The sequence below is a fragment of the Podarcis pityusensis genome (genome assembly GCF_964106645.2).
Source record: "Podarcis pityusensis genome assembly, chromosome: 8".
Classification (NCBI taxonomy): Eukaryota; Metazoa; Chordata; class Lepidosauria; order Squamata; family Lacertidae; genus Podarcis; species Podarcis pityusensis.
In genome coordinates this window covers 61,928,732-61,955,279 of record NC_138033.1, presented here as the reverse complement: position 1 = coordinate 61,955,279, position 26,548 = coordinate 61,928,732, and the positions used below count along the sequence as shown (strand labels likewise).

Genomic DNA, 26,548 nt, shown 5'->3' with positions numbered 1-26,548 from the left:
AGACCCCCCAGGTATAGGGTGGTATATAAATTCAATTAATAATAAATAGTAAATAAATAAATAAATAAATAAAAAATGAAAGGATAAAATAAATAAAATAAAAGGAGCGTCTCCACCCCCATCGTTCAGCCCGGACACTGAGATCCAGCGTCGAGGGCCTTCTGGCTGTTCCCTCATTGCGAGAAGTGAGGTTACAGGGAACCAGACAGAGGGCCTTCTCGGTAGTGGCGCCCACCCTGTGGAACACCCTCCCTTCAGATGTGAAGGAAATAAGCAGCTATCTTATCTTTAAAAGACATCTGAAGGCAGCCCTGTTCAGGGGAGTTTTTAATATATAATGCTGTACTGTTTTTAACACTTGATTGGGAGCCGCCCAGAGTGGCTGGGGAAACTCAGCCAGATGGGCGGGGTATAAATTATTATTATTATAATTATTATTATTATTATTTAAAGTGATCTAAGTTGGTGGCCATTATGTATTCATTGGTGGTCTGTGTTTGCCTGAGCTTGAGTCTGGACTAAGGATTCTGAGCTCCTGTGTTCTGATTTGATACATGATATCCAACCACAGAACATTTCAGGATTTGGACCTCTGCCATTGGCCCTTAAACTCTTAGTCATGATTCACAGATTGGAAGTTTAGACAACCAATCAACATTGGGAGTGGCCCAGGGCTTCAGAAATGTATACAAGCAGTTGCTTTGCCCCTGTTGTCTGTTAGTTCAATCAAGGTTCTTGCTGTTATCACTGTGTCTTGCCTTGTGGGAACCCACCCACACTTCAGTGGTCACCACCAGCTCCTGTGGGAGCAAGTTCCTTAGTTGAACTGTGCGCTGCATGAAAAAGTCCTTTCTTTTATCTGTCCTGTCAGCTTCATGGGATGTCCACAAGTTCTAGTGTCATGAGAGAGGGAGAAAACTTTTTCTCTATCCACTTTCTTCACTCCGTGCATAATTTTATAAACTCCTATCATGTCGCCTCTTAATTCACCTTTTCTCTAAACTAAAAAGCCCAAATGCTGTAACCTTTCCTCACGCCACCCTTTTGATCATTTTGTTGCCCTTTCCTGAACCTTTGAGTAATCAGTAGATTGCCAGGGCTTCCAAGAGCCACTCAGGGCTCCAAGTCAGTGCCAGTGAGCCACAGGACATCTACGTGCTGCTCTGGGCCTTGTGCCCATGCAGTTTAATTTCAAAACTGCAAGGCCAAAAGCAGCCCCACCCACTTGTCAGATTCCTGTGTTGGAGAGAAAAGTCTGGCCTGCTTCAGATAATGCATACTGAATGCTTGGCTATCTAATGCAGGTATGGGAAACCTTTGGCCCTCCAGTTGTTGCTGAACTACAACTCCCATCACCCCTGGCCATTGGCCATGCTTGCTGGGGCCTCTGGGAGTTGTAGATCAGCAACAGCTGGAGGGCCAAAGGTTCCTCACACCTGAATACTTTAGTGTGTCCACCACACACAAAGCCGAAGTAGCTATTGTTACAGCTTTAATTTACACTTGGTATTTTGTTAGCCAGTAATCAAGATATCTTATAAACATCATATCACTACTAACATTTTTTTGTTCCCTCCCCTCCCCATTTCAGGAGTTTTAAATTACCTAAAAGAGACTTTTACTCACACTCCAAGTTACGACATGAGCCCTGCCATGCTGAGTGTGCTGGTCAAGATGATGTTGGCTCAGGCTCAGGAATGTGACTTTGAGCAGATTTGCCTTCCCGGAATACAAAATGAATTTTTCACACTTGTGAAAATGGCCCAGGAAGTGGCAAAGGTAGGTGACAAGGTGAAGGTCCTATTCATATAGGCATGCTTTTATTATTTGACTGTGGCATGTCTGAACTAGCCATCGGAGAATCATAACTGTAGAACTTTCATATAATCTTATGTCAATATGAATGGAATACTTTTTTTAAAAAATGGAAACATAGGAACACACATAGAACCTTACACAGTCATAACATTGGTCCATCTAACTCAGTATTGTCCACACTGGCTGGCAGCAGCTCTCCAAGGTTGCAGATAGGGCTGGGAATGTCCCCTATCTGGATCTCCCTGGAACCAAACTGGAGCCTCCTGCATGCAAAGCAGACAGCCACTCTCCTGGAAAGTTGCTCTCAGAGCAAATTACATACAGTCAGTTAAAAACAAGGCAGTTCTTCCCCACAGGCTTGCAATGTAAAAAAGATGTGAAGCAGAAGGAAGAGGAAATGGGGAGGGAAGAGGAAAAGGCAAGCTCAGGCACAATTTTTAAAAGTTTTAAAGTATTTCTTATAATGAAATGGAATTGGAATGGGGACAGTTCAAGAACAGGAGGAGTCTGATGGGGTCCATCAGGTGGAATGGGCCTGCCTCCCATCTCTCCCACTGCTGGAATTGACTTGCAAACAATTGTTCTACCGCCAGCCAAACTTTTAAAAGAGCGGGGGGGGGGGGAGTTGGGCATGCACATTCCAGCTGGGAATCTCACCCTGCCTACCTTGGGATTCTCAGAAAAAGAAGGCTCCTCCTCAGAATTCGAAACAGGCAGAGGAAGGTTGCCAGGGAGTGCATGAATTGCGCCTGAGAGAAATTGGCTTTGATGACCAAACTGCATAACCTGGTGAGCAAATAAAGTACCTCAGTTTGCAGCGGCCAACGAAGGTCAATGGAGCACATGACTTAAAGCTGCCTCTGCAGACTTTGGCTTGCAAATGCTAAGTTCCAGTGGCATGGTTGCAAGCAAGACCTAAATCCAGATTTTAATCTAGCTCTTCAGAAACAAGTGCATGTTGATTAAATTAGCCATCTGCCAACAGTTCTTCTCATTAAGGCAACTGAAAGATTGCCTACCAATTATGCAACCCCCATTATAGCAGGTAGATTACTTGAAGCACATTCAAAGCACTTTCTTTCCCACAAAGAATTCTGGGCACTGTAGTTTGTGAAGGGTTGCTGGGAGAATTGTAATTCTGTGAGAGGGAAACTAGAGTGCCCAGAATTGTTTGAAGGGATGGAAAGTGCTTATGTGCTTTAAATGTATAGTTTCTACACAGTATATTCCACAGTATAAAGGACTCAGACAATGCCCTTTCATAGTCAAGATAATTCAGATTACACTAAGAATGTGAAATTTTACATTCATTAGAAAACAAATAAGTTTCTACTGTTCCCTCTTTTTTTAAAAACTCCCTGGCTGGTAATGAGAGAATGTGGACAGTGTGGGTTCAAGGTTCAGTAACAGAGCACATGCTTTGCATGGAGAAGATACCTGGCTCTGTCCTCTAGTTCAGTGCCTTATTCTCTCATGGGGAACCTTCTGGGGGGGGGGGGGCACATGTCAGTGGTGGTTGGGGCCAGAGGCCAAAGTGGGTGGAACAAGGGGTGTGACTTTTCCCTTTGTATGGTTGTCTACATTACAGGCTTTGCAAAAGTCAAAGGTTTCTACACACAGAGAGACACACACACGTCCATCCTTCATCTAAGGCAAACAAAAGGCATTGTTGTAGTTGCAGGATGCATTCCAGCCAAGAAAAAGCACTTGAGGAAGGTGCAGAGCAGGGCTGGTGAAGGGGGCGTGATCAAAGGAGAACCCCCGAGGCTGGATAAAGTGCCCCAGAGGGCCAAATTTCAACTCCACTCAGGCCTGGGGTTCTCCCCTCCCCACCCACACAAGTTGAAAGATCAGGCAAGGGGCAAGACCTGTGCCAGAGACCCTAAGAGGTGTCATGGCAGATGGACCTGGCATGAAGCAGTTTCCTGTGCAAAACCTGGTGTTTTAAGGAGGCAGGACAAGAGGCAAAGTTTTGACTCAGAGCAAGAATAGTGGATTGTATAGTACCACAGTGGCTGTTACTCCCAAACCCTCCTGGATCTTAAGGCATTGCTGGGTGGGACCTCCCTGGTCCCAACAGGCAACATCCAGAGATGCTCCTGCAGTAGCTGAAGGGATTTCTGCTTAGGCCAGGGGGTGGGGTGCACTAACCAATTCCCATGGATTTCCTTTCTGCTGCTGTACATGCACACAACATCACACATTGCTCTTGAGGGTCCCCCAAACCTCATCAGGAAGGAAAAAGCAAGAAAGCTTGAGTGGAACTCTGCTTGCGCTTCTCAGGGACCACGGCAGATTTCATCCAGTGAGGAGGCCTTAGACTGTTGCTTTTCCTGTTTCATTTAAAGTCACTCTTCTTGCTTCAGCCATTCAGCTTCCACACTCACATGGGTGAGTGCATGTGGAGAAAACACCAATGGTTCACAGTTTTTGTTTTGAATCCTTCCTAATTTCTACCTTTCCAGCCTACAAATCCTCCTAGGTGTGCACACCCTATTGACTATCCGCAAATGGTTGGCATTACCCACAGATGACTGAGCTTTTAATGACAAGGAAAATGTCTGAGTTGGACTTTGTGCTTTTGTTTTCAGGTTGGAGAAACATACATGCTTGTTAACACAGCAATGAGTCAAGCACCAGTCAAGGAGAACATCCCTTATTCCTGGTCAAAACTGGCTCAAGTCAAATCGGACCATTTCAGAGCATTGGCACATTATTTTGTTGCAACAATTTTGAGTGACCACCAACGTAAGTCAGGTTTTGTATTCATTCGCTTCTTTGCTTTGTTTCAGCAAATGGCGCAAGCCAAGAAACATGGGAGGAGCTGGTGTTAGACTTGTGTGTGTTAAACTATGGAGCTTGCTCCCATAGGAAGCAGTGATGACCACCAACTTGGATGGCTTTAAAAGAGGATTAGACAAATGAATGGAGGAGGAGAAGGCTATTGATGGCTGCTAGCCATGATGACTGTTTTCGGCCTCCACAGTTGGAGGTAGCAATGCTTCTGAATACCAGTTGTTGAAAACCACAGGAGACGAGAGTGTTGCTCTTGTGCTCAAATCCTGCTTGCTGGTTTCCCACAGACAACTGTTCAGCCACTGTGGGAACAGGATGTTGCACGAGATGGGCCATTGTCTTGATCTAGCAGGCTCTTATGTGGTAGCCCAGCAGACGTCTTGGACACTCTTAAGCCAGCATTCCCACGCCTGATGCCCTCCAGATCTTTTGGACTACAGTTGACATCACCCCTGGCCATGCTGGCTGGGGCTGATGGGAGTTGTAGTCAAAAACACCAGGAGGTCACCAGGGTGGGGAAGACTAGTCTTTTTATGACACACTGCACAAAATATGGTTTCTCTGATCAAGGAGGAAGCTCTACTTTGTCTCCCACCAAAGGCAGAGACATGGTTGTTGGGAAGGGGAGAGAGACAGAGAGGGCGGGGACTTCTCAGTGACTGTGCCAATATTGTGGTACACCTTGTCCCGCAAGGCTTATTTGATGATCTTCTGCTGGCTAGTGAAAGTCCTTTTTGTTCCATTAGGCTTTTGCCTTGCCAGGGAATCAGTAGCTTTGAAGCACAGCATGCTGGGCCTATCTCTCTCGCATTTTGTAGTAAGAATCTGTTTGCTATTATGATTGCGTTTTTAACTGCTGGTAGCTAACCTGAATGATGCTTATGCATTTGGATGAGAAATAAATTCATGTATTTATATATGAATAAATGAATAAAATAAAATAAGTTACAGGTGCTTATGCTTGGTTACAGCAGGCATTTGAATGCAATAATGTCCCCTTTTTTCACAGGTGAAATGTAGGATATTTTGATCAGCAAAATAAAAGCCTCTTTTTAATTCTTCCAAACTGCATGCATGTATGTGTGTGTGGTAGGGATGGAGTCAGGTTGTTGTCTGAGGATCATATCACCCTTGTCCAGAAAAAACAACAACCCCCCCCCAAAAAAACATGGACACAGCCTTTTAATAACTTTGGCATTCCCCATCTGGAAAATTGGTTTCCTTGTCTGTTTAAGAACTTAAGAGCATAACACTAGCCTGTTGGATCAGGCCAATGGTCCATCAAGTGTAGCATCTTATTCTCATGGTGGCCAACCAGATGCTTGCTTGATGTAGTTTTGGACAGCCTGATGAAAGAAATGGGAGGAATTACTTAGCCAGCACATGCAGACTTGAGAAGGACACAACTATTATTATAACATGTATGCAAATTACATCACTAACAAACCTGCCAATTGCTAAGGTTGGCTGGTGATGATTCAGTGGTACCACCTACCAATTTATTTAGGGTGGGTAAAAAGATACCCTAATGGTCCAGCTTAAGAAGAGTATATTATTTGTGTATCTTAATATGCACCTTATGCCAGAGAAATTATCCTTTTGTGCTCTGCCATTTCTTCTCCTCTAATTTCAAAAATGGTGCTCTGTAAACTTTGTGTGTTTGATACTTGCCATACCCCCCCTGGTATGTGGTCCCCAGACCTTTGGACAAGGGGAAATGTGGCCCTCTGGCTGGGGACATTCTCCATACTTGATCTAAAAATCTGCTACATATGGCAGTAAATCTTAAACTAAACAATAAAATTGCACTTTGGTAGAGCTCAAGTTCCCTTGCCCTCTATTTCCTTGTTATTCTGTAATTAGCTAATGTTTGCAAACAGGTTTGAAGACGGAAGGTGTGCTTTTTTTTAACATTCTGAGTAAAGTAGCCTTGGTGAGCATGCCATGACATTCAGGCATCTGTCAGCAAAACGAGCCTATGAAGAATCCAAAATAATGTAAAGAGTAGTCCACTTAAACAGGTTTTAGAGATTGTTGTTCATGTTTTCAGGCCACACCTTCACTTAGCAGACCTTGAGGCATCTCAACCAGACGGAAATGAAAGTAAACCTGTATTTATCCTCTCTTTCATGTGCATTTGTTTACACCATTCTAGTGCGCCAGAATGATGATGAAGACCAACAGGAAAAGGCTTTTTCGCAGCTGTATGACCACATGCCGGAAGGACTGACCCCTTTGGCTGTTTTGCGGGACCGAGTTCAGCGGAAACAACTTGGTGAGGGCAAGCTTCCTTATCTTGGCTCAGTCCAGACATTGCCTCAAACCAGGGCTTTCACTAACCCTGGTTTAGAACCAAAAATCATGGATTGAACAGCCAGACATGCAGGCAGATTCTGATCTTTGCTTCAGCCACCTTCCCATTCCTCCCCAAACTGGTGCAATTTGATACAGCCACCCCACCCGTTCTCAGTAAGACTTGTCCACATGGCTCTGCTGCCTTCAGTGGGGAGGTTGATGACTGAAGGTGTGGAGGGACAGAGGAGGAACCTGATTATGCCACTCACAGCTAGCCAGATCCTCATGTCCACTTGTGAGTCACAAAAGGGATCATTACCTGTGTCCCCCATTTCCCCAAGCACTGAGATGCCCCGGGGCAGCGTTACCCACCTAGGAGCACAAAGAATAATTTTGCTAGAAATTAATTGATTTCTAACCTTTTGAAGGCAAGGTGGGATGTAGATGCAAAAATTAAATAAACAAAAACTTGGACAGCATTCATAACCATATATCTGAAGGCCGAAGAAAGAGCAGTAGATGTTGGATGTTTTCAGGTGAGATAGTGATAGGATGCCATGTGTCCTGCCTTACCCTTGCCAGAAGATAGCAGGTAACCTATTTCCGTAGGAAGTAATGATTTAAAAAGGGCTCCTCTGTTGAACATGCTCCTGTGACAGGAGCATCTGTGATGGCTAAGCTCTCAAGCACCATATGCACATGGCTCCCATATCACCTCAAACACGAGGGATTGTTTTGCTCTTCCATACAGCTGGCAAGAGTGAATCCAGGCATGTGTGTGTGTACGTGCTTTGCTGTGACCAGCAAGTCAGGCCTTTAAATTTCAGAAGATCCCATGTTCCTGCCCTCACTGAAACAATCCTTACGATTGCATGCCGGTCTTTGAAATGTCTTCTGCAAAGCTTGTTCAGTTTTGCTAAGGATTGTGGGAGTTGGGTGTTTGACCACAGCAGCTAGGCTTCTGGTTGTGATGGGGCCAATCTACATTGACATTTATGGAACATGAAGTGGCGGGGAGCGGGGAGTATATTTTAGGAGCTAACCCTTGTGTTATGGTCCTGTATATTTGCTTTCCCCAGCAAAAGCTCACCTGCGGAGAGCCATTGTTCATCATGAAGAAGCCTTGAGGGTTTGTGGCTTGTGCAAAAAGCTCCGGAATATTGAGGTGCTCCAGGAAATCCTGTCAGTTGCCCACAAGCGGTCCCTTCTCAAATATTCACAGCAGGAGCAGGAAGATGACTTTTCGAGTTTGCTGCAGGCTCCAGATATCCTCTGTAAGTCCTTTATAGTCCGGGGTGCCCCGGAATCGAATCCCTTCCATGTATTGTTTCTATTTTATCTGAAAGCCGCCTTGAATCCCTGTCAGGGAAAAAGGCAGGATTTAAATAAGCATCAGCAGCATCAGCAAGCGGGAGCTTTAGCTCTTGAACTGCTGGCTGAGAAGGGCCTCGTCCAAATCTTGTGTCAGCCCAGGACCCACTAGGCAGGGGGAGAGGGAAGTTCTTGGCATGCTAATTTTGTTAGTTTACTTCTTATACCGCTCTTCAAATAAATGGCACCAGGGTGGTTTAGAAAAACTTTATCACAATCTCACTTCAAAAAAACTGATCAAAAGAAAGCCAAGCTTGTTCTGAAAACCAGGAGCAAAAAAAATACTAAAAGAAAAGGATAATTCCCAACAATATGACAGCAAAACCCATTGTTTTCAGCTTCATTATAAATGGCTTTGTTATTGGGTGACCTCTAATGCTGTAAATAATAAATAAATGCCTCAACGTCGTGAGGAAGGGGGCGAAACAAGCCTTCTGTGGAAGGGAGCTCCAAAGCACCCAGATAGCCTTGCTTCTGGTAGAAGCTGCTCTGTCTTCCTGACAAGATGGAGGCTTAATCGGGGCCTTAGCAACCTCAGAGGGTTGTTGTGAAGATAAAATGGGGGCTGGGTGGGAAAGTGATGTGTGCTGCTCTGCACTCCTTGCCAAAAGTGTGTATGTGGGGGAAATAATAATACTAAGTTTTGTTTTGTTTTTTTATAGCTAAGACAGACCATAAAATAGAAGCGGTTGCCCCTCTGTTCTCCAAGGTCAAAGTCAAAGACTTCTTTGAGAGGCTGGTATGTATGAAGCAACCTTGCCTGTTCCTGTTTGCTCGGGTGCCCCTCTGTAATTTTGCTTCTAATGAATGCAAATTCATTTTCTTGTTAAAGGGAAATTCACTATGAGTCTGCAGTTAATAGAGCTCATTAAGGGAAGCTTTTCAAATTGCATACATTAAACCCTTGCAACTAGCAGTGGAGACTGTACTTCTGTGATCTGAATACAGAATTAGCTTTCTGTTCAGATCCTCGTCCCAAGTCAGGGTTCTGCCAGTTTAGCCAAACCTAGTCGGGATCTGTTGACTTGTCAGGTGCGTTGAGGTACATGTCTGTTTAGTCTGGACTATAGATTTGTGTGTGTTGTTAATGTGGATTAAGCTATTTGTGTTTACATGTGCATGCACACCACCATGAACCACTTGGATTAAGAGGGGTAAAAAGTAAAATTTGCTTTTTCTCTTGGATCCTCACTGACAGTCTGATGCAGACAGAGCATTTCCTGGTACCTATTGTTAAGACATTAGGAACACCCCTCAGGCTTGAGCGCTCCTCTCCTGCCGTCCTTGGCCTTGTGTACACCTTCCTCTTAAGAACATAAAAGAACCTGCTGGATCTGGCCAAAGGCTCATCCGGTCCAGCATTTGGTTCTCACAGTGGCCAACTTTGGAAATCCTGAAATAAGGACCTGAGTGCAACAGCACTCTCCCCGCTTGCAGTTTCTGGGAACTGGTACCTTCACAGCTTTAACTATGGCTTATTCATTATTGTTAATGTTAACTATGGTTTAGCAGAGTAGTCAGCAGAATGCGTAACATTGGACCTAATTGATCAAATGGCCATACATCTGTACCAGGCTTAAGAAAATATTATTTAGGTTTTATTTATTAAATTTATATCCTACCCATCCTCCCAAAAGAGCTCAGGGCGGCATAAATGTCATAAAAATTGCAAGGACATTTCTAGGTAATATGAAAGAGGAGAGAAAAAGAGGGAGGATGGTCATGTGTAGTGGAGGCTGTTCCACTGGGGCTAGTGAAGCACTGCCCCACCAGCTTCAGTGTACCCTCAGCCAGCCTGCACCTGCCTGCCTTCTGACTTGACTTAACAAGGCCAGGGGGTGGTTCCCACATAGAACTCAGCAGGAAGGAGGAGGCTGGGGGCAAGACTAGAATGAGTTGGCTCTGGCGCCACCTAGTGTTGGGCTCCCTGCCTTGTGCCCCACCAGTCTCAATGGACACCAGCCACCATTGCCCCCCACATGCGGTGGAGAGTTTCTATGGCTCATCTTAACATTTGCAGATCACCAAGGATAATGGTCCGTACTGCTCTTCCTCTTTCAGGGTCCGCTGACGGTCTTTTCAGCAAAGCAGAGGTGGACTGCTCCTCGCACTGTCCGTTTCCAGTGTGAAGCTGAGGGTCTGGGGTTTACCTTGAAAGGAGGCCCCCCAGTGCATGTTTACTGCCTGGATCCAGATTGCCCTGCATCAGTAAGTAGGACTCTCCCTATGCTGCGTTCCACTGGCTTTACAGGGCTCTATGGGAAAGCTTCACTGCACACTGGGACCTTCCACGTTTGGTGTAGAGGGTATCGCATTAATTTCAGCAAAATTTTCAGAGTTAAATATTAGCAAAAGCTGAACTTTCCCTCTCTTGCACAGCTGTTCAGTTTCCCCTTACAGCAGGGGTAGGAAGGCCTGAGGCAAAAAATTAAAAACCTGTTCTCCTGTACCTTGAGGTCTTGCTCGCAACAGCAGGCCTGTGAAGTGGGTGGGTCAATGGGGGCAGATTCTGTGTCAGGTATGGACAAGGTGAAGTTGGGGCACAGCCTTGGAAGGGGATAAGAAAGAGAAAGAGCAGCAGGTGGAGAGAAAAGGCTAGGTGTTCTTCAATGGGGCTTCCTTCCCAGTTTACATGTACATAGGATTGCATACCTGTGACTTTAATTATGATTATCCTTCACTGTGAGAGGCAGCATTCTCTGGGTTAGGCAGCACCTGACCACTCACATACTGTATGCCATATATGGGAAGGAAATATTTCCAGAGAATGTTACCTGGGGCCGCTCTGGACAGGGGCTTTTCTGCTGGTATCTTCTGCGACATCTTTTTGACGCAGTAATGATACACTAGTAGTGGACTTAACCTGCTTCAGCAGTTCTGCAATACTTCTCCAAAGCTACCACATTATTGCTGTCTGGAGGACGAAACAAAAAACCCCCAAACCCCAGAAAATTTGTTATATTTGACACGGATTTTTAGCAGGAAGTTATAGAATCTGTAACAAAATGAAGCCCCAAAAGATTTGCATGTGCAAACAGAATTGAAAATAGGATTGTGTATGACTGTCCTGATAGCATCATGAGCATGAAGCATCAAAGATATACGCAATAAAAAGGATGTCCAGAGGGGCCCATGTTGCTTTCTGCCCAATCTCAGCTGATACTAAGATGTACCCATTGATCCTAAGTTGGCAGGTCTGAAAGAAGGAGACTGTGTCGTTTCCATTGAAGGCGTGGATTGCAAATGGCTGGGAGTGAGTGAGGTCTTGGAAAAATTGAGAAATGTCAGCAGGCAAGAGACTGAGATCCAGGTCATCAGCTGCCAAGATAACACAGTGTCCATGGTAAGTAAAGAGGTGACTCTCAAATATGAGCTGGGAACCTACAACAAAGCGTTGCCACATGGAGTGCTCTTGTTGAAGGCACTAGGCAGCCATTCCCTTTCTAAGGATACTCCATTCCATTCTCCTTCTCCCTCCCCCACAAAAAAAGGCCTGCCAGCATTCCATGCCCACTCAATATACTCTGTCTGGGTGAGGAGCTATGATTGTTTCCCTCTAAAGTTGTTTTTCTATTCTGTAGACTTCATGTTGGTTTTGGATGTTTTCTAAATCTAGGAACTAGGGAAAGGATTTCACTTTTTCTCAGCAGTCTCCATGCTAACTAGACTAGTATTAAATTCTTATTTTTTCCAAAGTTGCTGCTAGTGATCTGTCCAAGTATATGTTTCAGGAATTTAACGCTGAGCATATAGCCCTTTTCAAAAGCAGGCAGCCCTGGACAAATTGCCTTCTTACAAAACATGCTTCCCCCTATGAGTCTTTCCAGACCTAACAAGCAAAGTTCAGTGGTCTAGATTGGCCTGTGTCCATCATGGAATATAATTAATGCTGAAGAATGGCAAAATCTGTCTCAGCAAATGGTTCACACACTGCATGCCCTTTTGTTGTCTTCCAAATGTTGACCCATCATGGATGACTGATTATTAATATTTTTTATGCTCTTTCCCTCCTAGCATAACAAAAGTGCAACTTATTCTGCAGGAATGCAGAAAACATACTCTCTGATTTGTTTGGCTATGGAAGAAGATAAAATAGATAAGACCAAGAAGGTGGCTCCTAAACTTTCCTTTTTGAGTTGGGGAACGAAGAACAGAAAAAAAGCAGCCAGCACACTCTGCCTGCCTTCCGCTGTGCCTGGAAGCACCCCAACCAAGAAGAAACTTGTCTCGCCTTTCACACTCTTGAGTACGGACAGCTCCTTGTACTAGGACTTGAAAAGAGAGGCTTATTCTTGCTGGAAAGGTTCCCTGAATGCATGTGCCATAAATCTGAAATGTAGCCCTTTTGTGAATCTGGAGTAAGCCCAGAGTTACGGCACTGCCAGCTGACATCTGGCCCACCCTACATGGTTTTTAAGGATCCTGCGCTGCCAGGGTTGGAGAAGCACAGCATTGTCATCAGGAGAGATTTGGGAGTCCTTTCGCTTGAAAAGAAAATTCCGTATGTTGCTACCAGACTACAAGTGAGATTCCTGTCTGGGTTTCTGTCCTAGTTATTATTTGTCCAGCAAAACTATAGACATAGTTGTTTATAGCATGCAGTATAAGCTGCAAAGACTTATGAAGGATTTTTAAAAATGTCATTGTATATAGCAGGGGCAAGTTCATGACACGATACTGATACCGGTGATGAACAGCAATTTTAAACGAAGGCTGATTGAATGTCCGCTTTAGACTGGCAGAGGAAGGAAAACAATTGCTTGCAAAAATGCCATAGAGTTAGGGGCAGTTCTCCTGTCGCTGTACATTGATGTGGAGCTATTGAAGTCCAGCAAAGATTACAGGGGAGGCTGATGTGGTGGCCCTCCAGATAATCTCTGACCATAATCCCTAATCACTGGCCAAGATGGTGGAAACAACTGGGGGTCCCCAAATACCAGGGGTGCAGCAGGTTCCCCCATCCCTTGGTTAAGTTAATAAGCAGGTGCTCGTGCGCTGTCTGCCCAAAGTTTCAGAACATTGTGGGAAATTAAAATGGCAACAGTTCAGTGCCAATCAGAGTGACCACCCACTGCTAGGACTTGTCAATTTAGGAGGGGGGGCTCATCTGAGAGCACTTTGTCAAAGGTCCCCTCAAACTTGGGAGATGGTCCCCGTTATGGACAGAGAAAAGCCTGCTGGATCAGGCCAGTGGCCCATCTAGTCCAGCATCCTGTTCTCACAGTTGCTTGTGGGAAACCAGCAAGCAGGATTCGAACACAAGAGGCTTCTCTCCCTTCCTATGGTTTCTAGCAACTGGTATTCAGAAGCATTGCTGCTTCCAACTGTGGAGGGCAGAGCATATCCGTTGTGGCTAGCAACCATTGATAGCCCTCTCTTCCATGAAGTTACATGGTGGGGAACCTCTGGCCCTCCAGATGTGGAGTCCAACATTACAGTGCCACCACAGGATAGACCCACAGCAATGCATCTTCCATGGTGCTGCTATGTAATGTGCAGAGGGCATTGAGTATACCTTTCACAAACACGGTTTAGCAGTCCTAATATTTCAGAATTGCATGATACGCTGTAGGTTCTTTACCTCTGTGAAGCCAAATAATAATAACTGTAAATATGGCAGTTTGTGGTGTCATTTTAAAACTATCCGGGTTATATATTGCTACAGATGTTAAAGATAGGAAGGGGCAATAAAAAAATCGCTTTTGGCCTGGATCAAGCTCACACCATTATAAAAACGTATAGTTCAGTTACAGCAGAGCTGGGGAAGTGGTGACCTTCCAGATTGTGTTGGAATCCAGTATCAGAACCAGTTAGCAGGCCCGCTGGTTGGGGATTTTGTGACTGGTAGTTCAGCAACATCTGGAGGGTCACAGCCCCCACCCCAAGCTGCAGCTTCCATAGTGCCACTGTATTTGGAGTAATATTCCAAAGCGCTTCCAATGTAATTAACGGTGCCTTAAAGAGAAATTTAGGGATTCACCAGTGACTTAGGAACTCAGCCAGCTGGTAAATGTGATCTCTCCCCCACCCCATAATTTTGTGTTTTATTGCTGCTATAACTTCTGTTCATTGTAAAGTTGCAGGTTGCTAACACAGTTGTGTTAGACTGAAATATTGTCTACAGGGTAGATCTTACGATGTTTGGTCAATACAGATTAAGCGGATGAAATCCTAACTCCATCTGAGCTCCTGCTTTGGGTTGCGCTGGAGTTCAGATTGCTTCTGCTGATTTGAAATTTTAGGAAATGTTTCAAGTGGAAAGTTTTTGGAAAATCTGGACCACTAACTTTGTATTAACTCATGATTCTTCTTAGGCTTTTGTGTTTATACATGGTAGGGTGTAAATATATAAATTTTAAAAGATTTTATTTAAGAATGAGTCCTGCAGGTGAATTCTGCTGAGGAACAACTTATTTTCCATTTGAATATGAACAGTATGATACAGTTTCAATTCTGATTGACTGTTGACATTTGTTTAGAATGCAGATTTAAAACAACTTGCTTCATAATGATCCTTCTGTGAAAGGAAAAATCATAAATAGCAGCTGCTGCTATTGTTTTTTGTTGTTGTGCAATATCTGAATTAACACTGTGGAATCAATCCTGTCCATTAATAAAATATGTGTAGCAAGTCATGCAGCAAATCTTCTGATTATTTCATTGTATTACATATAGCAACACAGGCAGTATAATACTTGCATTTCTACTTTTTAATATATCGTTTTGATATCTAAATTGTTGAAAAACTGTATGGTATATTTGTATATATTGTGTTAATTTTACAATGTTGCACAGTTGCTGTTCTTCCATCTAGCTCAATATCATCTTCCATGATTAGTAGCACCTCTCCAGGGTCTCTGGCAGAGGTACAGTGGTACCTCGGGTTACAGACGCTTCAGGTTACAGACTCCGCTAACCCAGAAATAGTACTTGGGTTAAGAACTTTGCTTCAGGATGAGAACAGAAATCGCGCGGTGGCAGCAGGAGGCCCCATTAGCTAAAGTGGTACCTAAGGTTAAGAACAGTTTCAGGTTAAGAACGGACCTCCAGAACGAATTACCGTATTTTTTGCTCTATAAGACTCACTTTTTCCCTCCTAAAAAGTAAAGGGAAATGTGTGTGTGTCTTATGGAACGAATGCAGGCTGCGCAGCTATCCCAGAAGCCAGAACAGCAAGAGGGATTGCTGCTTTCACTGCGCAGCGATTCCTCTTGCTGTTCTGGCTTCTGAGATTCAGAATATTTTTTTCTTGTTTTCCTCCTCCAAAAACTAGGTGCGTCTTGTGGTCTGGTGCGTCTTATAGAGCGAAAAATACGGTAAGTTCTTAACCCGAGGTACCACTGTATTTTCCATTGCCTGTTGCCTGATCCTTTTAAATGGAAATGCCACAGATTTGGCAGAGCATCTGCTTTGCAACCCCAGGTATGGTTGGGTGAGACCCCTGTCTGAAACCCTGGAGAGCTGCTGCCAGTCAGTGTCGATAATACCAAGCTAGATTGACTGCTCCTCTGACTCCGTTTAAAGCAGTTTTCCCTGTTCCTAACCTGGGACCTTAAGCATAAGGAACAGGTGCACAGCCATTGAGCTAAGACTCCCTCCTCTTTAAGCTGCAAGAGCCAATAAAGGATCAGGGTGAGGTGGTGGTGGAAATGTATGAAAACAGGGGGACATACTTCCTCCAAGTCAAAGTCCCTTCTTTCACCCACTCTCCTGTGTCCCCTCTTGCATAATAGGGAAATAGCTTTGTTCAAACATTCTGGCTCCACTTACCCCTTGCATATTTTCACTCCAGATCAAGACAGGGATACAGAAGCAAAAGAAATGTCACACAGCCCTCCTGGCGATTTTTGAATTTTATTTTTTTGCTTAGTGCTACAATTCATTCTCAGATCTGCTTCTTCTCCAAAGCCTTTCCAAGATCACTAGGATGTGTTAAGAGTTACAGGTTAGCCTTACGGGCCCAGACCCTTTCTTAAAAAAATAATACTTTGGGTTTAAAATCTTCATAAGCCCACTGTGTGAAAAAGGAGCAGCATGGCTGTTTTGCAAATTGTGATAAAGATTTTGATAGATTAGGAAGTAAGACTTTAACTTCATTAGCAGGAACAGCCCTTGCACTTAATTACTCATGTTCTTGGTTTCCTTAATCTAATGGAACAGGCCAACCATTTAAAATAATTAACTGGACATATAGACTGGAAAACAATAAATGAAGGCATCTCAGTATACACAAAGTAGAAAAATATACAACTGAGAAAAGAAACACCAGAAAGAAAGCATATACAGTGGTACCTCGGGTTACGTACGCTTCAGGTTACATATGCTTCAGGTTACAGACTCCGCTAACCCAGAAATATTACCTTGGGTTAAGAACTTTGCTTCAGGATGAGAACAGAAATCGTGCTCTGGCGGCGCGGCAGTAGCAGGAGGCCCATTAGCTAAAGTAGTGCTTCAGGTTAAGAACAGTTTCAGGTTAAGAACGGACCTCCAGAACGAATCAAGTACTTAACCCGAGGTACCACTGTACTTCAGACAATCAAATAACACCAACACAGCCACCACTTTTCCTGCTTTTGCAAGAAATCCTAACTACCAATGGCAATCTAATCATCATATTTGAGGCTCCAGTAACTCATATCTATGGAATATGGGAATCTGCATCCCCATAAAATTGCATTGCTATGGAAATGCAACCTCTTTGTATTTGAACTGTAGTAATGTTTTGCAACAACTGTGATTAAATTACTTTCATCCTACAACCTCCTGTTTGAGAGATTAGTATGCGCACCCACACTTCAGTGAGGAGTTCACAGGGAGGTCTGAGGAGGGCTCCTAAATTGCCCCAGAAGCACCGCAGCAAAAAGCTGCAGCTCAGTAATAACACACATGAGATCTGCATTCAGAAGTTATCAGGTTTGATCCTGGTTTCTCTTTGCAAGCAATGGGGAGCATGCAGCATTCAAGATGTTGCTGGCCCACAACTCAGCTCCTCTCTTAACTACTGGCCACAGTGGAAGGCCCAATCCATGTCCTAATAGGACTTGAAAAGAGTCGCAGACTGAAGCCATGGGCTGAGCTGCTGCCGGTCAGTTGCTTAAATGGAGGCAGCAAAGAGAACCCCTTGCAACAGATAGTGCTTTGCAGCTCAGATTAAACTAAACAAAGCCACAACAGCCTAATGATTAATTACAAAGCTAGATGTATGTGTGGGTTGTTGTTGTTGTTTAAAAAAATAAACATTCTAGAAGGCAGGCATTCAGAAATACTTTTTAAAAAATCTCCAGGGTTTACAAAATAGAGACTTGCATTCCAAATGTTATTCTGCCAACATCGAAAGCACTCAAAGCCCTGTGGCACCTAGAAAACTGACGTATTTGTCATCAAGTATTTGTAGGGTAAGGCCTAGTTCATCTATGATTCAGCATGTAACACATACTGTATCAATCAAGTTTGTTCGCAAAGTATCTGATCATTGATCTATGACCTAAATCCCTAAGGCTTTAGTCATATACAAAACTTTTTTCTCTTTAATGACCATAGCTGAACTTCCTGGAGAAGTCTGTGTGCCTGAGGGCACCTTTCGTTATCTTTCAGTGCAAGACAAGACTGCCTAAATGCTTTTGCCCTTCTGATGACTCATGAAAAGACCTGATGGCAAGAAACTTGAATGTCCTTCCTGCTTCTGCATGCCTCAGCACTCTGGATTGCAAAGGTTGCTTTTGAACGCCCAGAGAACTTTCTAGCACTGATGTTTGAATGATAACCCCAAGAGCCCACCTGTCGTGCTCTGCTACACCTAACAGAAGGCTTGGTTTAGAAGGTGTTGTTGTTTAGTCGTTTAGTCGTGTCCGACTCTTCATGACCCCATAGACCAAAGCACGCCAGGCACTCCTGTCTTCCACTGCCTCCCACAGTTTGGTCAAACTCATGCTGGTAGCTTTGAGAACACTGTCCAACCATCTCATCCTCTGTCGTCCCTTCTCCTTGTGCCCTCAATCTTTCCCAACATCAGGGTCTTTTCCAGGGAGTCTTCTCTTCTCATGAGGTGGCCAAAGTATTGGAGCCTCAGCTTCACGATCTGTCCTTCCAGTGAGCACTCAGGGCTGATTTCCTTAAGAATGGATAGGTTTGATCTTCTTGCAGTCCATGGGACTCTCAAGAGTCTCCTCCAGCACCATAATTCAAAACCATCAATTCAGCGGAGTTGGAGCAGCTGCTTCACCATGGAAAGCAGGCGTAGGGAATGTCAGGCCTCTCTGGCTCTCAGCATTCTGCCCCCACATCCACACTTTTCCCCAACCCTTCTCCTCATCTACCTGGATTGCTTTTGCCTGGCTAGAACATGGATTTCAACTGCAATAACGCCGCTTGCTTGCCTGTAAAGAGGATGGCAGGAGAGGTCTGTGTACACAGAACCCTCTGACTTCTATGGTTCCATGAAGTGTAGCCTAATGTACAAAGGCAAGTCATATCCATTGTTCCGCCTACTTACCCCTGGGAATGGCGACTGGTGCTATTGTCCTTGTAAGAGAAGCCACCAAGATTCAATAAAGGTCTCCGCTTTGAAGCTTCCTCAACTGAGTTTATTCTGTTGCATCCGTTTCTCTAAGAGATCATACTTTTAAACATCAAACATGAAATGCAGGCTGTATTTCCAATAGTTGCAGCTGCTCTGAGAGAATAGGTAACAGAGTAAATTTGAGGGGAGGGTGGAATGATGTGAGAGGCAATGCCAGAAATCTCTTGGAAAATTCTGGTCCGAATGGCTTGACATCTGGGAATAGGCACTATGTGTGGTAGAAGGTCCCAAACCAACAGCAACCCCACTAAAATGCTCTGGATTTGGAAGAGTCCCCATGTGCTCCAGTTTAAGAGTCAAGGGCCACCTCAGGGCCACTTTCTGCAGATTCCCAGACCCTGGCCGAGATGGACCTCTATGTGTCTTTGTCCCACATGGCCTTCGAGGACCCTTCAAGGATTGTTTTCCCCAAGTCCACTTCCCACATTTCTTTCAATACAGCAGTAGAATCACAGATGAAGGACCACAAAAATCCCTCCAGTTCATAGAAATTATTCCCTTCAGATTAAATCAATGAAATTTAGAACTGATCACCTGTGGTTCTTGTGCCTAGAACTTGCAAAACATTTAGTGATTATTTTATTTTTAATTTATAAAAGCCATACACCATATTTTACAGAATTACATAAGGGTCTTCGTCTAAATCTCAACTTGGGGGGCATTCAGAGGGGAGGGGAGAGTGTAATAGGAGGGGAGACCATGAACAAGTATAGTCACATGTATTGAAGTGAAACTAAAGGTGTTAGTAAAATAGCAAAAAAAGTAAGCAATTTTAGTGAAATTTTCAAATTAACCAAAAGACCCTCAAAAGTGATGAAAAGCAATACTGAATCAGTTAACTTGTCAGAGGAGACAGAATGTGTCGGCAGCCTACAGACTGAGTTTCTCCAATTTGTGTGCCTGTGATGAAGACATGGGAGCCCCCAACCCCAAAGTATCCACTCCAGAGGGTTAGGGGACCTTCTGAAGCAGATCTGGAGGCCACACAGGAAGAATAACTGAAAACTGCATCCCTCCCCCATTCAGCTACCAGATGCCTTCCACCAACAAAGAACCACTAATTGGAAAACACAATTAATTAGCAAAACAACTTTTTTTTTTTGCTTGTCTAGAATTGAGTGCTTGTAATGGCAAATACTGTGCAAAGGACAGGAACCAAATTAGTGGATTCATCCATAACCAAAATGCAGGAACATCCACAGGGGATGTCTTTAAAATGGGACTGCAGGCAGTAAAAAAGTCAAGAGAGATGCATCACTTTCCATTTGTCCTCCCAGGCATCCACTTCTCTGAAGAGGACCGAACAGCAGGCTGGGAGCCTTGCCCAGAAGGGCCTGGTTATAACCTCTGAGTTTCACGAAAGCATGACTCCACCGAAAGGCATACAGAACGCCACCGGCAGGTGAGGAATTCTGAGTCAGTCACCCTTTTTAACTCTGACACTCCTACGTGTTTCAGGTTGGCAGCATCCCAGGTGCCTGGCAGAAAAGTGATCTTCAGGTTGCGCCAAGACAGCTGGTTTCCAAGCATGTCACCTGAAACAAGATGATTTACGCAAAAGCAACCTGGCAGCCGGTCAGGTCAGGTGCGGATGAAAGCTGATGCAACAGCAATAAATAAGGCTTCGCAGACTTGCGATCAACTCGGGGGCGGGAAGGGTTGGTTTCATAGCACCACTTGTGAGAATATATTTCCCCAGGCAATTGTGACAGCAGGAGCCTTCATCTGATGAGTCATTTGAGGCAACCACAGCAATGGTTCTTCTTAAGTTGCTTGTCCCTATTGGAGAAAATGGCAGCTTGACTGCTGGCTTCATGTTTGCAAAAGTCAGGCCAGGCACCACTTCACCCTCCAGAGGCTTGGATCCCCAGTGGTTTTTCCCTACAATAATAAATAAACAAAACCGAAGCTTCTTGCAAAAAGGGGGTGTGAAAGGCAGCCAAAAACAACTGAGAACTCACTGCTTAAGCATTTGTGAGCAGAGTGCTTCTCCGTCTAACCCTAACCCCAACGTTCAGGGAATTTCATCCTATACTAGAAGGGTTTCATATTAAGTGGGTGCTTCGACTTGTCCAAGGAAAAGTAGCTAAGATCCAAATAGCTGCTCCAGGTGGGCACTCAGTGGGATTTTTGTAATCTCATTTGCTCTTTTGACCTGCAAACTGCTTTTGCAAACCCCCCACAATTTCAGGGGATGCTTGTTATGGGAAATGGAAGCTGATGTTTGAAAATTGATATAAAGCCTTCTTAGGCACATGGGACCAGCTGCAGTTCTTAGGATTCTGGCCGTGCTACTTATGTGTCACAGATACAAGGCTTACATCAGGTAACTTCAGACAAAAGTCGACAACCACCTGCCATGGCGGTAACAAGCAAGGCCACTACCCAAATCCAAAATGTGTTTGTGACGCTGTTCAGCACAAGCATGCAGGCTACATGGAGGTTTTTACTATGTTTATAACCCACCTTTGTCCTTTGAGCAAAGAGCTTGAGGTGGCATACATGGTTCACTTCCACCTTCCCAACCAGGTGAGGTTACTTTGCCTGTGCAAAAAACACATGGATTTGTTGGGCTAGAGCGTGTCCAACTACTTGCTCAAGCTCCTGGATGGATGCGTTGCAAAGCTGGTGGAGGTTTTGAAACCGTTCCAGGAGAAGCAAAGCTTTTGTTTTCCCAACTCCCGGAATCTGCTGAACCGTTTGGAATACAGAAGCCTCTAAGAGCTGGGGACATTTCTTAGCCAAAAAGGGGTTGCTGGCTTGATCTTTAGTTTGCTCCTGCACCTGGAACAGACAACAAGGAGAGTCTGAGCACCCTCTAGTGGCTTTTACTGTTAATCATTTCATTCTGTTACATGTTTCCCCCCTCTCCTTAGGAGCAGTGTTGATCCTGCCTTCTAGAAAAGGAGTTAACCCTTTTTCTGTATGCTCTGCTCCTCTGCTGACTAAGAAAATGAATAAAATTTAAAAATCACCAGTATTGTAAACACACTGCAGAGCCTCAATAGAAACAGATACACAATATTAATGTGGCATAAAATCATAGAATTGGAAGGGACTCCAAGGGTCATCTATTCCAACTCCTTGCAATGCAGGAATCTCAACTAGATCATACATAACAAATGACCATTGAACTTCTGCTTAAAAACCTCTTCCACAACCTCTTGTGTGAGTCTGTTCCACTGTTGAATAGCTCTTAATATTGGAAAGGTATTCCTGATGTTTAATCAGAACCTCCTTTATTATAACTTAAATTCATTGGTTTGGGTCCTAGCCTCTAGAGCTGGAGAAAACAAGCTTGCTCCATCCTCCATGTGAAAGCCCTTTAAGTATTTGTAGATCTTTACCAGGCTAAACACATCCAACTCCCTCAACTGTTCCTTATAAGACTTGGTTTCCAGACCCTTTATCATTTTGGTTGCCTTCCTCTGCACACATTCCAGCTTGTCAATATCCTTCTCCAGCTGTGGTGCCCAGAACTGGACACAGTACTCCAGGTGTGGCCTAACCAAGGCAGAATAGAGTGGTACTATTACTTCCACTATACTTCTCTTGATGCAGCCTTTTTTGCTGCTGCATCACATTGTTGACTCATGTTAAGCTTGTGGTCTACTAAGACCTCAAGATCCTTTTCACATGTACTACTGGCAAGTCATGGTTCCCCTGGTTCTTCTTGTCTAAGTGCAGAAACTTACATTTGTCCCTATTGAAATTCATTACCAGCTTCTTTCCAAGGACTATGTCAAAAGTCTGATTGAAATTAAGATACACTATGTCCACAGCATTCCCCCAATTCACCAAAAGAAGAAATGAGATTCATCTGCCATGACTTCTTTTCGAGGAACCCATGTTGGTCTTGGTAATCACAGCATCCTTTTCTAAGTTCTCACAGTCCAATTGTTTATCTGTTACCTCTTCATTTCATTCCCCATTTGCTACCCATGTCCAATGTAATATGCCTGACATGTGCACAATTCCACTCATTTGGCAGTATAAACAACTCCTGAAGGGACTTACCAGCTGGATAATAAGCTGTGCTGCTTCTTCTTGGCTTGCCACTGGAAGTAACGTCATCCCAAGTTCCAGGACAACAAATTTTTGCACTGCTGGAAAATACTGACCGCTTATCTGGGTTTTTTCAACTATAACAATTCCTTGGAGATTGCAAGCCTTAAACAGTAAAGAAGAATTAGATGGAACAAAGCTATTAGTGGTATCAAAAGTGACATGGAAATGTGCTTTGATCTGTATGTTCAGTTTCTAATCAAGCCTCTGCTCATGTTCATCTTTGCTCAGTAGGGATGAGGGGGACTTGGCTGCTGACAAGCTTTCATTTATCAGCCTAAAGGTTGAACTTATTGAAAAGATGATGGCTGCCACTTCTGTTCGAGTTCTAGTTCTGCTCCTGCGCCTTTAGCAGCAGCCTGATAGACCCAACACCATCAATTACCACTGTGTCACACTCAGTATCTTGTTTCTTACAGTGGCTAACCAGTTATCTCGAGTTATGAAGAAATCAAACAGATAAAGCATTTCCTGGTATGGAGATAATGTGAAAAGCTTCACCTACTAATAATATGTGAATCAGCCAGTTTTTAAAAGGTGAGAATAAAATTAAAACAGAAAATGAAGATAGCAAATACCAGGGGCAGGAAGAACCGCAAGTTTTCTGAAACAAGACAGATAAAGATAAAACTACATGAAAGGGTTGTTTTCTAGCTATATTTAAGCATCAGATATAGTACCATCAGTGTGCGCTGAGTAGAAGAGAGGTCTCTATCCTTGAACTGTGTTAAAATTGCCCTGACATTCTTGCCGATGGAAGTTCTATAAATGGGGAGTCAGGCGAACACCAGCTATTTCAGGCAGCACTTACGTTTCTAAAGCGAACAAGTCTCCTTTTGAAGCCATTTCCTGCAACCAGGTCTGCTTCAGAAATATAAAGGACACAGGATCTGTTTGAAAGATGGAAGTCTACGACTCCCAGGCCATCTTCTAGAATTAGTTTAACTTTCCCTTGAAATAAGAGATACAAGAAGATTTTAGTAACAGAATAACTATAACAGAGCATCAAATATGAATTCGGGTGAAACCTTGTCTACCTATCCAATATTAATATTTGTTTATAAAAAGTTCCATCAATTTCAATAAAACTTACTCCCACTTATATTTAGGGCTACAGCCTCTCATGGCAAGTGCACTTTACAAAAGATCAACACTGACTTTAAAAACCTGACTTAAAATATTATATTCTAACTCCCTATCCAGATCTTGTATTTTAATTACATTTTCACAAATGTTCTGTTTTCTATTGACATGGTTACCTTGTATCCCCTGAGCAACCAGAGAGCCTTTCCATTTTTCATGGCCAATCACATGCCCATAAGGGACACTAATGGCTCCTAGTCGGACAGGAGTGCCTTCATTTGCCATCACTGACCTCCTTTGTTTTGTAAACACCTGTCATAAAACACACAGGAAAAGTAAGGCAACAAAGTATTATTCACAAGAGGCAGAAGCATTGTATATCTGCACTGGGCAATGGGTTAATAAACAAATCACCTGTCAGAGGTTTTTCTTTCTTTCTGGTATATACTGTGGTACCTCAGGTTACATACGCTTCAGGTTACAGACTCCGCTAACCCAGAAATAGTACCTTGAGTTAAGAACTTTGCTTCAGGATGATAACAGAAATCGTGCTCCGGCAGCGCAGCGGCAGCAGGAGGCTCCATTAGCTAAAGTGGTGCTTCAGGTTAAGAACAGTTTCAGGTTAAGAACAGACCTCTGGAATGAATTAAGTACTTAACCTGAGGTACCACTGTACTCCATTTGTAAAGCCCTGCATAGCACAATTTTGGACACAAAAAATAGGAATGTGTAAACCAGGGGTCACCAACCCAAGTGCCTACAATGGCATTTATTGGCACCACCAAGCAGAGGTTCCAGATGTTGTTTTGTTTTTTAATCTAGCCCCCCTCCCCACAGAAAGTTACAAAGCAAAATGTGCAGGTACCCTTCTAACTGATTTTTGTGAGAGTAGGAAACCTAACTGTTCTTGCCTGCTTATGAGAGAAGTCTGAGCTGCAATTGGTATGTGTGTTATTTCTCAAGAGCTGCTGCTTTTCACCTCCCTTCAACACACTTTCTTATTTTCTAGCCAGAAATTTGTCAGGTCGAGCAGTTTTTAAAATATGGAAATACAGTACAGCTATATGAAAAGCTTCTCTATGATTGCGCTTTGTCCAATTTTGTATGATGCCATGCCTCCTCCCTACATGGTGGCTGTGTTGTTAGGCCTCATGGCAGCTGTCCAGTGACTATTCTCTCCCACCCCCTCTGTACCATGCTGCCATCTTTCAAAATGTGCACCCAGGTTGTCCAGTAAAGGTTGGGAGCAGTGCCGAATTTACGTATAAGCTAATCAATGGGGGTCCCAAAAAAAATTAAAGGAAAAAAAACCTGGATGTACATTCCCAAAATATAAGATAAAAAAAAAAACCCTAATACAGCAACAGTGTTTTGTGTTGTGTAGGCACCTATGATGTAAATAACGTGCCCCGCCTGCTAGCTTTTTGTTATGTGCAAATGGTTTAGATACCTATTGGGTCCATAAATTACCCTATAGCATATATTCAACAGGGACATGGGTGGTGCTGTGGGTTAAACCACAGAGCCTAGGGCTTGCTGATCAGAAGGTCAGCGGTTCGAATCCCCTTGACGGGGTGAGCTCCCGTTGCTTGGTCCCTGCTCCTGCCAACCTAGCAGTTCGAAAGCACCTCAAAGTGCGAGTAGATAAATAGGTACCGCTCCGGCGGGAAGGTAAACGGCGTTTCCGTGCGCTGCTCTGGTTCGCCAGAAGCGGCTCAGTCATGCTGGCCACACGACCCGGAAGCTGTACGCCGGCTCCCTTGTCCAATAAAGCGAGATGAGCGCCGCAACCCCAGAGTCAGCCACGACTAGACCTAATGGTCAGGGGTCCCTTTACCTTTACCTATATATTCAACACAAAAAAACCCAGCAACAATTTGTTGCTGACAAAGGACAGCTGGACATATAAAGGGCCCCATTACCTTCAGTAGCTTAGGGCCTCGTCAAACCTAAATCCGGCCCTGGTTCGGAGACCCTGTTTTAAGGCAGGAGAGAGATCACGCCACACGCAGGGCTGAAAATACAGGCGCCCACCCAGCAACAGCCACACGTTAGGAAGAAGGCAGGAAACTGCAGCACCAGGCCCTGTAGCCTGGCTTCCTTTCGGTTGCAATGGCCAACCAGATGCCTATGCGAAGCCAGGAAGCAGGGGAGCCTCAGCTGCTGCCCTCTCCCTGCGTGTGCTTGTTCGGCTTCTGCCTCCTTTCCTGGTCCAGTTTGCCCTTCCTTCCCCCTCACTGGCACCTAGTGCCCCTTGGAGGTTGCTTTCCGCAGAGAGAGACAGAGACAGACACGCCCAAGCTTTGAGCAGCGCGCGCGCTCTGCGCCTGACGGACACCGGGCCAACCAGCCAATCGCAACTCAAAGCTCCGCCCTTTCCCCCCCTCCCCGTCAAAACACAAAACGAAAAGATGCGCGCGAGCGAGCGACGAGAGAAGGAGTGGGCGGGGCTTCTCCTTCAACGGCTGCCCGGTTGCTAAGGGGAAGGCCGAAGCAGTAAAGCGAGCGGCGATTGGTGGAAGCGGGAGGCCGTGGCCAATC

The 26,548-nt window shown here is 44.3% G+C and overlaps 2 protein-coding genes across 3 annotated transcripts in view; one reads left to right on the top strand and one right to left on the bottom strand.

Moving 5' to 3' along the window:
- RHPN2 (rhophilin Rho GTPase binding protein 2) overlaps positions 1-14,924 on the top strand; it is a 49,676-nt gene extending 34,752 nt beyond the window's left edge. Inside the window, exons 8-15 of the mRNA XM_081016661.1 lie at positions 1,592-1,779; positions 4,410-4,566; positions 6,770-6,889; positions 7,989-8,183; positions 8,943-9,019; positions 10,342-10,488; positions 11,468-11,623; positions 12,295-14,924. Coding sequence (XP_080872787.1) covers positions 1,592-1,779; positions 4,410-4,566; positions 6,770-6,889; positions 7,989-8,183; positions 8,943-9,019; positions 10,342-10,488; positions 11,468-11,623; positions 12,295-12,549 — 1,295 coding nt within the window. The 3' untranslated portion in view covers positions 12,550-14,924. The remainder of the gene's footprint in view (positions 1-1,591; positions 1,780-4,409; positions 4,567-6,769; positions 6,890-7,988; positions 8,184-8,942; positions 9,020-10,341; positions 10,489-11,467; positions 11,624-12,294) is intronic.
- Positions 14,925-16,118: 1,194 nt separating this feature from the next.
- FAAP24 (FA core complex associated protein 24) lies at positions 16,119-26,461 on the bottom strand. 2 transcript variants are annotated; one of them, XR_013989586.1, is made up of 6 exons: positions 25,930-26,459; positions 24,184-24,319; positions 23,736-23,875; positions 22,877-23,029; positions 21,326-21,643; positions 16,119-20,638 (listed from the first exon to the last, which is right to left on the bottom strand). XR_013989586.1 is itself a non-coding variant. In XM_081016684.1 (5 exons), exons 2-5 carry the CDS (start codon positions 24,290-24,292, stop codon positions 21,395-21,397), a joined length of 651 nt encoding a protein of 216 aa, XP_080872810.1. In that variant the 5' UTR covers positions 24,293-24,319; positions 25,930-26,461; the 3' UTR covers positions 16,119-21,394. The 2 variants fall into 2 exon arrangements, 1 of the variants encoding a protein (XP_080872810.1); XM_081016684.1 differs by having other exon boundaries at positions 16,119-21,643; positions 25,930-26,461.
- Positions 26,462-26,548: the final 87 nt, after the last annotated feature.

Excerpts from the sequence above, each read along its gene's own strand:
- FAAP24 (XM_081016684.1), bottom strand. The coding sequence starts at position 24,292 with ATGGCAAATGAAGGCACTCCTGTCCGACTAGGAGCCATTAGTGTCCCT. Across the intron at positions 23,030-23,735 it reads GACTTGTTCGCTTTAGAAAC|GCTTGCAATCTCCAAGGAAT; the intron begins GTAAGTGCTGCC and ends TTACTGTTTAAG. Across the intron at positions 21,644-22,876 it reads CACAGCTTATTATCCAGCTG|GTGCAGGAGCAAACTAAAGA; the intron begins GTAAGTCCCTTC and ends TGTCTGTTCCAG.